At 34.3% G+C, this 12,100-nt stretch overlaps 1 protein-coding gene across 5 annotated transcripts in view; it reads left to right on the top strand.

Moving 5' to 3' along the window:
• Positions 1 to 2,313: 2,313 nt before the first annotated feature.
• ngfrb (nerve growth factor receptor b) overlaps positions 2,314 to 12,100 on the top strand; it is a 93,878-nt gene continuing 84,091 nt past the window's right edge. For 4 of the 5 annotated variants that reach the window (XR_015503532.1, XR_015503531.1, XR_015503530.1 and 1 more), the window contains exon 1: positions 2,314 to 2,597. Coding sequence is in view for 1 of the 5 variants with exons in the window: in NM_001198660.1 (NP_001185589.1) it covers positions 2,565 to 2,597 (33 nt within the window). In the remaining 4 variants the exon portion in view is untranslated. 5 annotated transcript variants of the gene reach the window in all.

Raw genomic sequence — 12,100 nt, 5'->3', positions numbered from 1 at the left:
TCACTGTTTAAAACAAGATCATAAACAAGATCATACAAGATCATACTTTGATTATGTTATTTTTAATACATAAAAAATTTAATCTGTGAAATCGTCTGGCTTTTGTTTTTGCTGTATCGAAAACATAACGAACCACTGTGTCGTATTGAACCGAACCATGATTTTTGTGAACCGTTACCCCTAATATTTATAGATACACATGTTTTACAATTGAAACTGGGTTTGAGCTTGTTATTCTGTCAGGCTGCAGTGAGGAACTGAGCGCATGATTGAGTAAGATTCACAAAAAGTTTTCATAATGCAAACAACAGATATCCAGACAAGTAAAGACAGAATGTGACACACATCAATTGGTAACAAATAAATGACACAGCTAAAAATTGAACTGAACCGAGAACTTAAATACACAGTGAATTAATGCTGTGGTTCTCAAAGTGGCGGTCGTGAGACATGGAGGGAGGGTCACTTGGTGATTTCCAAAAATATCATATATGTTATTAAACTAGAATTACCATATTTTATCCATAACCTGCAGAAGATAAAATTGTATTTAATAGTTACTTAAAAACAACATGCAAATAAGAAGCCATCACCCTTTCAATTCTTTCTCTATTGGATTGTGACCCTGGGGTTATTACGCTAGATTAATGACACAGCAATAGTGTTAGTTGCAGCAGATTGATTTTACTGCACAATGTTAAACTTTGACATCTTTACAGTACTCGCGTACATTGAAAATAAAGGCCACGACTGAACTTAGAGGATGATTTACAAGTGGTGGTCTTTAAAAGAGATGGAGATGAAAATACTATATTAACTGCTGAAGTTTCCAGAATTTTAAAGATAAAACTTCAGAATTCCATAAAAGTAAACAATAAAAGATTTTGATAAATCACCTTTCAGGGTAGAAGATAGAGAGACCTATGTTATCTATTTCATGACTCTTCATTTTGTGATTCTAATGAAGGGGGTCTTGTTTCAAGACTATTACTGTAACTGTATAACTGTATACCATAGCCTACAGTTGAAGTCAGAACTTGTAGTCCTCCTAATTTTTTATTAGCCCCCCTGTTTATTTTTTTCCCTCATTTCTGTTTAACAGAGAGAAGATTTTTTCAACATTTCTAAAAATAATAATTTTAATAACTCATTTCTAATAACTGGTTTATTTCATCTTTGCCATAATGACAGTAAATAATATTTTACTAGATATTTTCAAGACACTTCTATACAGCTTAAAGTGACATTTAAAGGCTTAACTAGGTTGATTAGGTCAACTAGGCAGGTTAGGGTAATTAGGCAAGTTATTGTATAATGATGGTTTGTTCTGTTGACTATCGAAAAAAACTGCTTTTATTCTAGCCAAAATAAAACAAATAAGACTTTCTCCAGAACAAAAAAATATTATCAAACATACTGTGAACATTTCATTGCTCTGTTAAACATCATTTGGAAAATATTTTAAAAAGAAATAAAAATTCAAAAGGGGGCTAATAATTCTCACTTCAACTGTGTCACATGTATTTCTGAAGACTCCTAAGTTTGCTGCAGTTCTAGACAAAACTGAAGATCAAACTGTTGTTATTGGTTTAATTCTTGATTTAACACCAACATTTCGACTGAAATCTTAAAATGATTGCTTCTCAACATTCAATTTTAATATATATGTTTCTTGTCTGGTTCAGTGAGTTTCTGTGGAAGCCTGATTAATATTTATGTACATTTTAATACACTTTGTAACATTTTGCTTCTTTTATTTTTATTGTTTTCATACAAAATTAATAGTTAAGTATTTGTTATTAAAATGTATCAATTAAAAAAAACATGGATATAATTATGCTCACATTGTATATATGCTAGTGTGCGCGCACCCTCTAGCGGAGAGTATCAGTTCTTCGAGTGCGTGTGCTCGAGCTCCGCAGAGGAAGATGTTTCATGTTACATTGATACAGTTTAATGTTTCATGAAAGCCTAATGCCTCGTAAACTGTCACTTCACATTTATTTACGACCCTCCCCAGATGCATCTGCCATTATCTAACTCGCGTTATGCTTAGTGCACTATTTACCTCAGGAAGCGCTCTTAGCAAATCAGGACGAAATGTTTGCTTGGAGTTAGTTCAAATAATGTTTTGCTTCACATGTTATAAATATAGAAATAAAATTAAAAAAATTATGTAACAATAACTCAGCATATTTATCGAACTGCTCGACTGTGAGTTGGATGCGGATGGGAGGGGAAACTGTTCTGACATACGAGAAAGAGGAGGTGAATCTTTCCCTCTTTAAAGTCTGTATCAGTGCACGCGCACTTGTAGTCTGCAGTCGACTGTCAGTCTCATCATCGCAAACATCAGAAGAATTCATCTGGAAAAACAGCACTCAGGTCCACTATTGCTCAATAATGCTGCACGCTTATTAGGCAAACTTTCCGCGGACGCGCTTGAGGATCAGAGCGTTTTTTTGAGTCCTTGAAGGAAATATGATGCTAAATTTACACCAGAGTCTCCGTAAAGAGTGAATAATCCACCGGCAGTACTTCATCCAGGACCACAGTCTTCCAGCATGTTCACTGTGACTGTAGTATTTCTGCTCGTGGTAAGTACTTATCTACAACTCGAGTGTTTCTTTCTTGCTTTTGTCACACCCAGAGAAGGTGAAATATCATTCATTTATTTATAAGTGTTACTGTAGAGATCTGAGTATAATCTGTTTGATTTTATTTGAACGTTGCGGATTTAAAATGGTTAATATTCATGTATTATAGTCTATGATTAGATACTCCACTTAATATAGTTACTTTTTGATTACTTTTATATCATTTAAACTCGTTTATTGATGTTTTTATGCTTTCCCTTGTTCATGAAAATATATGATAACTTAAATATATGACATACAAGGTCATATATTTATGCCATATATGTAATATTAGTCATACATTTCAAAATATTGTAAAAATGGCGTTTACAAATTATTTTCATTCATTGTAATTACATTCAGGGTATCTGTGGGGTCTTAAAATATCTTAAATTTCAAAAGCTTTTTTTAGGCCTTAAAAAGTTTTAAATCTACTGAAATATTGTTATGTAGGTCTTAAATCGTGTTTTAACAGGTATTAATTTTGGTGTGCTCATATATTTCTACTCAATCTGGCAATTAATAACCCATACAATCACCAAAAATCCCTCTCAATAAAATGTTATCTTTTTATTTAAATTTTATAAATAAAATGCTTTTATTTAAGCATTTAATTACTTTCCTTACTTAACATTTGCTTAAAAGTTCTCAGTTTATTTGCTGCTGATGATACTGACATGATCAATATTTTGTATTATTATTATTATTGTAGACTGAAGTCAGTGACAGCTATGTTTTGTTCTAGTTTTTGTAATGGTTATTTGAAAATAATAATAATAATTATTAATATTAATAATCATAATCATTAATTATTAATAAATACAATATTTTTAATTAATTAATTTGAATCATGTTTTGTTAGGGCAAGTGAAAATCTTTTCCAACTGGCATATTCAAAATAAATCCACAGGTTTAAGTCCCAGCTTGGCCAGTTGGCATTTCTGTGTGGAGTTTGCATGTTCTCCCTGTATTCACGTGGGTTTCCTCCAGCTGCTCCGGTTTCCTTCACAGTCCAAAGATTTATGCCATAGGTCACTGTTTCTCAACCACGTTCCAGGAGGACCACCAGCTCTGCACATTTTCCATGATCTTTGACCAAACACACCTGATTCAGATCATCAGCTCATTAACAGACCCTGAAAGGCCTGTTATGGGTGTGACAGACATAGGAGACATCCAAAACATGCGGTGTTGGTGGTCCTCCGGGAACGTGGTTGAGAAACACTGCTATTGGTGAATTGGATAAACAAAACTGGCCGTAGTTAATGAGTATAGTTGTACCCCAATACTGGGTTGTGGCTGGAAGGGCATCAGCTTTGAAAAAATATGCTGGGTAAGTTGGCGGTTCATTCCACTGTGGCAGTCTCTGAAAAATGAATGAATGATATATATAAAACAGTTTTTTTTTTACTGTGTGTGTGTGTGTGTGTGTGTGTGTGTGTGTGTGTATATATATATATATATATATATATATATATATATATATATATATATATATATATATATATATATATATATATATATATATATTGCTCTTGTTCAGTACTGTGTGTATGTGTGTGTGTTTTGTCATTCTTGTTGCACAGTAATGCATTCACTATTTCTTAGTAATAAGATGTATGTTCTCATAAATAATTCAGATCATTTGCATTATATACATTATAACACTTAGGCATCTTTAAAAAGTATAATAGATTACAACACATGATCAACACACAATATCATGGGCTATAACACTTTAAAGGTTCAACAATGTAGACGTTGTAATTCTTTAGGAAAAATAATACCTTATAATGGAGCATTATGAACACTTATAATGCGACGTATAAAGAGTCTTGAAGTAGTTCACTCTTTTCTTGTAATAAATTACTCTGATAATCTTTTCACACCCACTTTGACTGACAGCACGTTGTGTTCTTTTGCTTTTGTAACCGGCTGAAATGTTGTTATTTTAGGGCTAATTGTTATTTTGCTTCTGTGGGTGGATTGAATGAGGGGTGTATGCTTTTTAGGCAAAATCAGTAGCAGTAATGATAGATAATTAATTGAGTATACCACATAACTGCAGGCACATTTGCAGGCCTACCTGCTTTGGGTTTTAAGGTTTGTACCAATTTCCTGATACGAATGTGTTGTGGTCGCATGTTTTATCTTGTTTTCAAAATCGAAGCTGAAGGAACTCCCATTTGAACAGCGCAATGGGCACGAGGAAAATTGTAATGTTGCCGTGAATCAGAATCTGAGTGTGGCCAATCATAATAGAGTCATGTTACTGAATTACTGTGATGGCTGAATTACTGTATGCCTTTCATCCATAATAAACACTTATTAGGGCTGCACAATATTGGAAAAATATATATTATAGGTGGGCATAGACACATTTTTTTTTATCTAGATTAATCTAGATTAAAATGGCTCATTTAAACTTTGCCAAAGGCATTCAGAATATGTGTGCTACTCAAATAATAAATCTTTAAGAACAGGTTTCTCAAGCCAGGTGGCGCATTAGACCAGGGGCTTATCTCCTGTTTCCAAAATGCATCAAACACTGCTTAAGAAACTTTTCTACTATGAAAATTGGTGATGAAAATAAATGATGTTCAATAAGATGTACTTGTGTTTACGAACTGTTTATTCAGTTAAAAATGAATTTCGAAGTGTAGGCCTACATAAGCTCCAGACAGCGATATTTGATCACCTTAATCCAACTAAAGTCATTACTGAACTAAACAGAAATGAAGGCATGTGGGGTATGCAGATATTAGTGGCATTAAAAGAAAAACCGTCAATTTCCCGCTAACATTTAAGGCACTGTTGGTGGCTTTCTTAAAACAGCGCTGATTTGCCATTGTGTTCACATGCTCAACAGACATGACTCTGATTGGCCAAGAATGTCATTAGTTCATCCTTCGCTGTTTACCGAGTACAAACACAGACGAGCGATCTGCTTGATCGACTGATCTTCACGGTAGCTTCGTGCTCCAGTGTCCGTGTATCTGTGTTTGCTATGGGTGAAGAGCGGTAAACTGATGAGCACTGGTGAATACTATGGTAAATCAGCACTGTTTATGAACGTGCTCAGCGGTGCTTAAATGTTAGCGGGAAATGGACGTCTTTAAAACTTCAATACTGGGACAACACTATGACAAACAACATGAGGATGTGCTGCAGAGGACTGCAGTGTTTTATCGCTCACCGGGTTGCATAGGCTGAAGCAGGGGAGCATCCCCATAGTGTTTAACTGATGCCATGAACTAAAGCCTTGGAGGACATTTGAGCATGTTACTCTTAAAGAGATTGTGATGTTATTTGATGCTAAATTGCTTTTAATTGTTTAAATTAAACTTACTGAATTATATTGAAGTGATGTTTACACCATTTCTGCATTTTGAAATTCTCGGCAACAGCTGGAGGTTTGTAGTCCACAGCATGTTACTGCAATGTTTACAGTGCTGGTCCTATACTTCTGGGTTTCTTTCCACTGCAGCCTTGCTTTGGTTCTTTAAAATGGCAGCCGCGTGAAATAAGCGTATTGACTGTTTTTTCAAAAGGGGAGAAGCTACACTATCTCCCACCCTCTCTTCATGTTTCGGTTGTGATTATGTCAAACACTGAATAACTTTAGAGGACCTTTAACTACTTATTATGATTAGTTTGCTATGACAGAATGATGCGCAAAAGAAAGCCCCGCCCCCTACTCAATATTCCATTTCATTTGAGAACATTAACATACTGAAAAGTCTCAGGATCACGCAGACTTTAAGAACGCATATAAATGATGAATATTCACTCCTTTATGATTAAGCTGACTCTACAGATCTGATGTGTATCTGCTTAAACTGTGGTTCTTGCTAAATTGTAATCATACTAATAAACTCAACATTGCACATTCTCTGATGTGACGATTGCAGATGCCCTTTTTGAAGCCTTACTTTATAGGCAACATTGTGAAGCCATACGTTATAGGCAGCGTAACTGATTTCTCTGGATGTTTTGGTAGAACAAAGTACCAAGCACATGTAGGTATGTTCCACATTAGGAGAAAACCAATAAAAATGTGGTTGTTCAGTCACACTTTGCAGATTTCCAGACCCATAAATTGTTAGCTGTGTAAGAAACTCAACATATCATGCAAGTTTAATGTGATGCTGATAACAATAATACATTACTTTTAGTGTCTGTCCTCTGCACAAATACATATTTAGCATTTTTTGAAGCAAATGCTATGTTATGATGTAAATTGTGGGTGGTTGCTATTGAAATGGTTGCTTACTGGTTGAAATCTATTAGTCTGTTGCACTTTAAAATAAGATTTTATTTGGTAACATTTATTAGTCTTAATGTATACCATTTCATTTTCAGCATTATTAAAAAGGAAATGGACAATTTTATGTTTAACAAACATTGAAAATATTTTTTAATTGTAAAAATATATTGCACACGGTTAGTTCATGTTGTCAGTGAATAAAAAACAACTAATGAATTAACCACATTAAATAAATCCTATTGTAATGTGTTATCTAAATGTGTTCTTTTAGTATCAAGATACTTCTGCAGTTTGTATTAGTTTTATATATTTCCCATTTTAATTTTACTCTAAAATAAATGCTGCTGCTTGTTCAAACTACATAATATTAGCTGAAGAAAAACACAATTCTTGTAATTCTTTTGGACATTTTTTAGTTTTATGTTCGGTCCACACTTGATAATGAAACAAAGTTGACTCAACTTAAAATTTTAAGGCAATAAATTTAAGGACATTTTTGAGTTGACTCAACTTTCAAACCAATTGCTGCACTTGACTGAATTTAAGTTGAGTAAACTCAAAAATATCCTGAAGTTGTTGCCTTCAAATTTTAAGTTAACTCAACTTTTTTTTGCAGTGCACTTAAATAAAAAAAATGTTAACTTAATTATTTTGTATTGGGACAGCATATAGTTGAAGTCAGAATAATTAGCCCCCCTTTGAATTTTCTTTTCTTTAAATATTTCCCAAATGATGTTTAACAGACCCAGAACGTTTCCACAGTTAGTCTGATAATATGTTTTCTTCTGGAGAAAGTCTTATTTGTTTTATTTCAGCTAGAATAAAATCAGTTTTTATTTTTTTAAAACCATGTTAAGGTCAAAATTATTAGCCCCTTTAAGCTATATTTTTTCTCGATAGTCTACAGAACAAACCATCGTTGTACAATAACTTGCCTAATTACTCCTACCTGCCTAGTTTACCTAATTAACCTAGTTAAACCTTAAAATGTCACTTTAAGCTGTATAGAAGTGTCTTGAAAACATCTAGTCAAATATTATTTACTGTCATCATGGCAAAGATAAAATAAATAAAGTTTTTAGAAATGAGTTTTTAAAACTATTATGCTTAGAAATGTTTTGAAAGAATCAACTCTCTCCATTTAACAGAAATTGGGGGAAAAATAAACAGGGGGACTAATAATTCTGACTTCAACTACAGTAGATATGAATTGTGTTGTTGTACTACCAGGTTAGTAGATATAAATTCTCAGTATACGTTGCGTGAAATTCCATTACGAGGGGAAAATAAGTTCAAAATAAAAGCAAGCTCAGGGGTTTTTAAGTTGAGAAAAAGGCTTGTTAGAGTTTAGAATGTAAGGTTTTAGGTTTTGAAGTTACCTCCTTGAAGAAGAGTTGCATTCATGCTTTGGGTGTTGGCAGCTTCATTAACAACATTATTGTTTGTTACTTCACTCAGTCAGCTACAACTGTGCTAATGCTTGTTCTGAGGTCAGTCAACTGTAGCCATAATTAAAACAGGTTGACCTGCAATAAATAACAGAGAATTCAGGTAATATTCAAATAAAAAATGATTTGACAAAATTGGTTGAAAAAGATTTTTGCATGGGGGGTCTATTTAGATAAAATACCTAAATTGAAATAAGTTGAAATAACTTAATTCAATTTCGTGGAAAATTTTGGTCACTTTATTTTGGTGGTCTGTTTGTTGAATTTAAGTTACATTGCCTCTACATGCCAAATAAATCTCATTAGATTATGAGTAGACTGTTAGGTTGGGTTTAGGGTTTGGGTAGGGTTAGTGTAGTTGTCATGTACTTGCAAAGTTTCTTATAGTGAGTTAAATGTCTGTTGAAGGAACAGTATCAACAGAGATTAAGCAGACAGTCTACTAATACTCAAACAGACCATTAAAATTAAGTGTTACAAAGATTGTTTTTATTGTTATTAAGTTTGTTCACCACCTTTTTTGAGTGTAGTTTTAGTTAAAGTTTATTTTAAAAAATCAAAATATATTTAAGCAAATTAAAATCAAAATGTTTTTCTGCCAATACGAATAAATTTTAAACTAAAATTTTACTCAAATAAGTTTAAGACTTTTATTTGTTTGTTTAATTTCAGATCATTTTAATGTTAGTTCAGTCAGTAAATTGATATATATATATATATATATATTTATATATATATATTATAGTTTAACTTAACTGTGTTAACCCTGAAAATACAGAATTTTTCAAAAATTGTGAACTTGGTAGCACTAAAGAGGTGAGAAACTCAATCCAAATGTTCCAGAACTTACTGTACATCCTTATACTGTATGCCAGTTTTTGAAATAAAGTTACAGAGACATTACAGACACAGGAAAAAAATAACAATATAAAAAGAAAAACTTGTACACTTAATAATTGTCTTCTAGTCTCAAGGCTTCTTGGAACAGTGAATCATATACTGTAGCAAACTACATAGTACAAACTAAAGCAAGCGCAAGAGAAAGAGCTCCATTAGCTCTAGTGTGCTCATTAGTGAGAATCAGCTTTGGCAGAACAGTAGACGACTTTGAAATGTTGACAAGTGCCAACAGGCTGCAAGGGTTAAGAGTTAAGTGCATTCAAGCACACAAACAGCAGCTCTCGAACATCATAGACTGTGTGGCAGAGAGAATGGGAGGGAGAAACATTATGCAACTGACAAATACATCCGCATGAAAATTCTTTGGTAATTTAGCACGGACAATATGTGTCGTGACACTCACTGTAAATCACTTGATAAAACAGCGTTTGTTTGGACCGCAGGTTCTAAATGAAGGAGATATTTGACTGTGCTTCCTGTCTACTCCTAGAGGTTTTTTTATTTAAACCCTCCGTTTTTTAAGTATAATTTTTACTATTGTTCATACTTAAGATTTGTGCTTAAAACTCTGAAACTCCAAAATTGTGGACCACAACTCCATAAGCATGCACAGTTTTTACTACCTACATCAATAGTAACTGAAATTCATAGACTTGTTGCATATTTGTTACAGTAATGTGCTTACCGATGGCAAACACCCCAGAAGTGCAAACTTTCCAGTGCTTTGGAAAGGAGAAAGTGATGTGATCAGCATTTTCTCTTCCTTTTTTTAGACACGTCACAATAATTTTGGTTGTCAAGTAGTTTTGCTTGCCTAGACTGAACATGTAATACACACATACTTACTATTGTCACTGCTTTACGCTAATCACATTATTTTTGTTAACAATGAGACATTAATGGTATATTTTCCAAAAGAACTTGCTCTTATCTCTTATGAATTAATCACCAAAATGCATAAAAAGGTTATACAAAATAGGGTGGTGTCAACAGCTCTGGAAAATGACCCAGACATGACCCAGACATTACATAACAACACTCTGAGGCAGTATCTGAAAGTGCCCCCTATACCCTCATTCACTATTTCCTACATTCATTCATATTTTATTTGACTCTTTATTTCAGGGGTTGCCACAGTGGAGTGAACCGCCAACTATTCCAGCATATGTTTATGTTTTTATGCAACAAATGCTCTTCCAACCGCAACCCATTATTGTGAAACACCCATACGCATTCATTCACACACACACACACACACACACACACACACACACACACACACACACACACACACACACACACACACACACACACACACACACACACACACACACACACACACACACACACTCACTCATACATTTTAATTTAGTTTATTCAATTTACCTATACTGCAAACCGGAGCACCCGGAGGAAACCCACACAGTACACATACAAACTCCACACAGAAATGCCAACTGGCCCAGCCGGGACTTGAACCAGCAACCTTCTTGCTGTGAGGCAAGAAGACCTTGTGAGTTTTTAACATTTAGTGAGCTGTTTATTATTAATGAAACAAAGGATTTTAATTTTGGCATGCTAACGTTCACTTAACAGTTAAATAATATTTTATCTTAGAAGTCTTTGACAAGTCTTTGCTTCTAAAATTACAAGATGATTTGGTTCGTAATAATTTTTTTAAAAGTACAGCATAAAGCATAAGAGTATTTCGCAGTGCCTGTAAACAGAAATTGCAATAGATGCCCCGCCTTCGAGATCTTCTGATTGGTCCACTGCTGTGGAGCTGACAGTGATGAGCAGCGCTGCACGTGAAAGTAGCAGTTCTTCCAACTTGACTCCGCATCTGGAAACCACAGAGCTAAATAGTCTGTCGCTTCAAAATATGCGAGACACAAGCGTAAGGATCACACATGTCTTTTAAGCGTGTGTTTACATTGAAAAGCAATAGAAAAGTAGCACACTGGAAAGGAAAGAAGGGAAGGAAAAACATGTGTTGCATCCCAATTCCTATACTTATACGTTCTAGAAGTATGCTTATTTGTGAAGAAAAAGTGTATACTTTCGTGTGTGTAACAGAAGAATATGCAAACTTTGGAATGTTGCTTAGTTACATCCCCTGTCAATCATCTCGACACATTACCCATGTTTCTTTCATATTTAATTTTCTACCATATTGGAGCAGCAGGTTAATCTGCCATTCGTGAGTCATTCATGCTGAGAAATCTCCTATGTATGCAGATATAATAATGCATTCAGACGTTAATGTCCAAACACGTCTCTATATAAGTTCACGTTGTATGAAATATAACATGAACAAAGGTGACAACAACAATTGGTCTCGCACGTCTCTCTTATTGACGTTTTTCACACTTTTTCCCCACGTTTGTATTTATAATTGAATTCATGTCTAGCACACAATGTATTGTGGGCAATATTAGCAGTTAGACGGATGATTGTACACTTCCAATTTCTAACAGAAATAGCACACCGTGTAGGAACCTTTTGCATACTCTTTTCAATATACTAAGTGTTGGGGTAACAAATTCAATTTTGAATACTACTAAGGATGAATAGGTGTGAATTGGGAAATTGGGGTTCAGCAATGTTCTGTGTTAACATCCCCTTAGAGCAGTAGTCCTCAACCTTTTTGTCACCATGGACCGGTCAACACTTGACAATTTTACCGCGGATCAGGGGCTTGGTGACAAGCTGACAAAACATTGCTGTCACTCTAATACAAGTTTTTATTTATAGAGCGCATCACGCCGACCGTGCATGCACCTCTATCGGAAACAATGAACTTACACAAACTCTAGAAGAGACGCGAAATGTGAACAGCCCCTAAAAGG

The sequence above is a fragment of the Danio rerio genome, chromosome 12, assembly GCF_052040795.2.
Source record: "Danio rerio strain M-AB ecotype USA chromosome 12, GRCz13ab, whole genome shotgun sequence".
Lineage (NCBI taxonomy): Eukaryota > Metazoa > Chordata > Actinopteri > Cypriniformes > Danionidae > Danio > Danio rerio.
The sequence above is the reverse complement of the archived record's forward strand: the minus strand, read 5'-3'. Positions and strand labels throughout refer to the sequence as shown.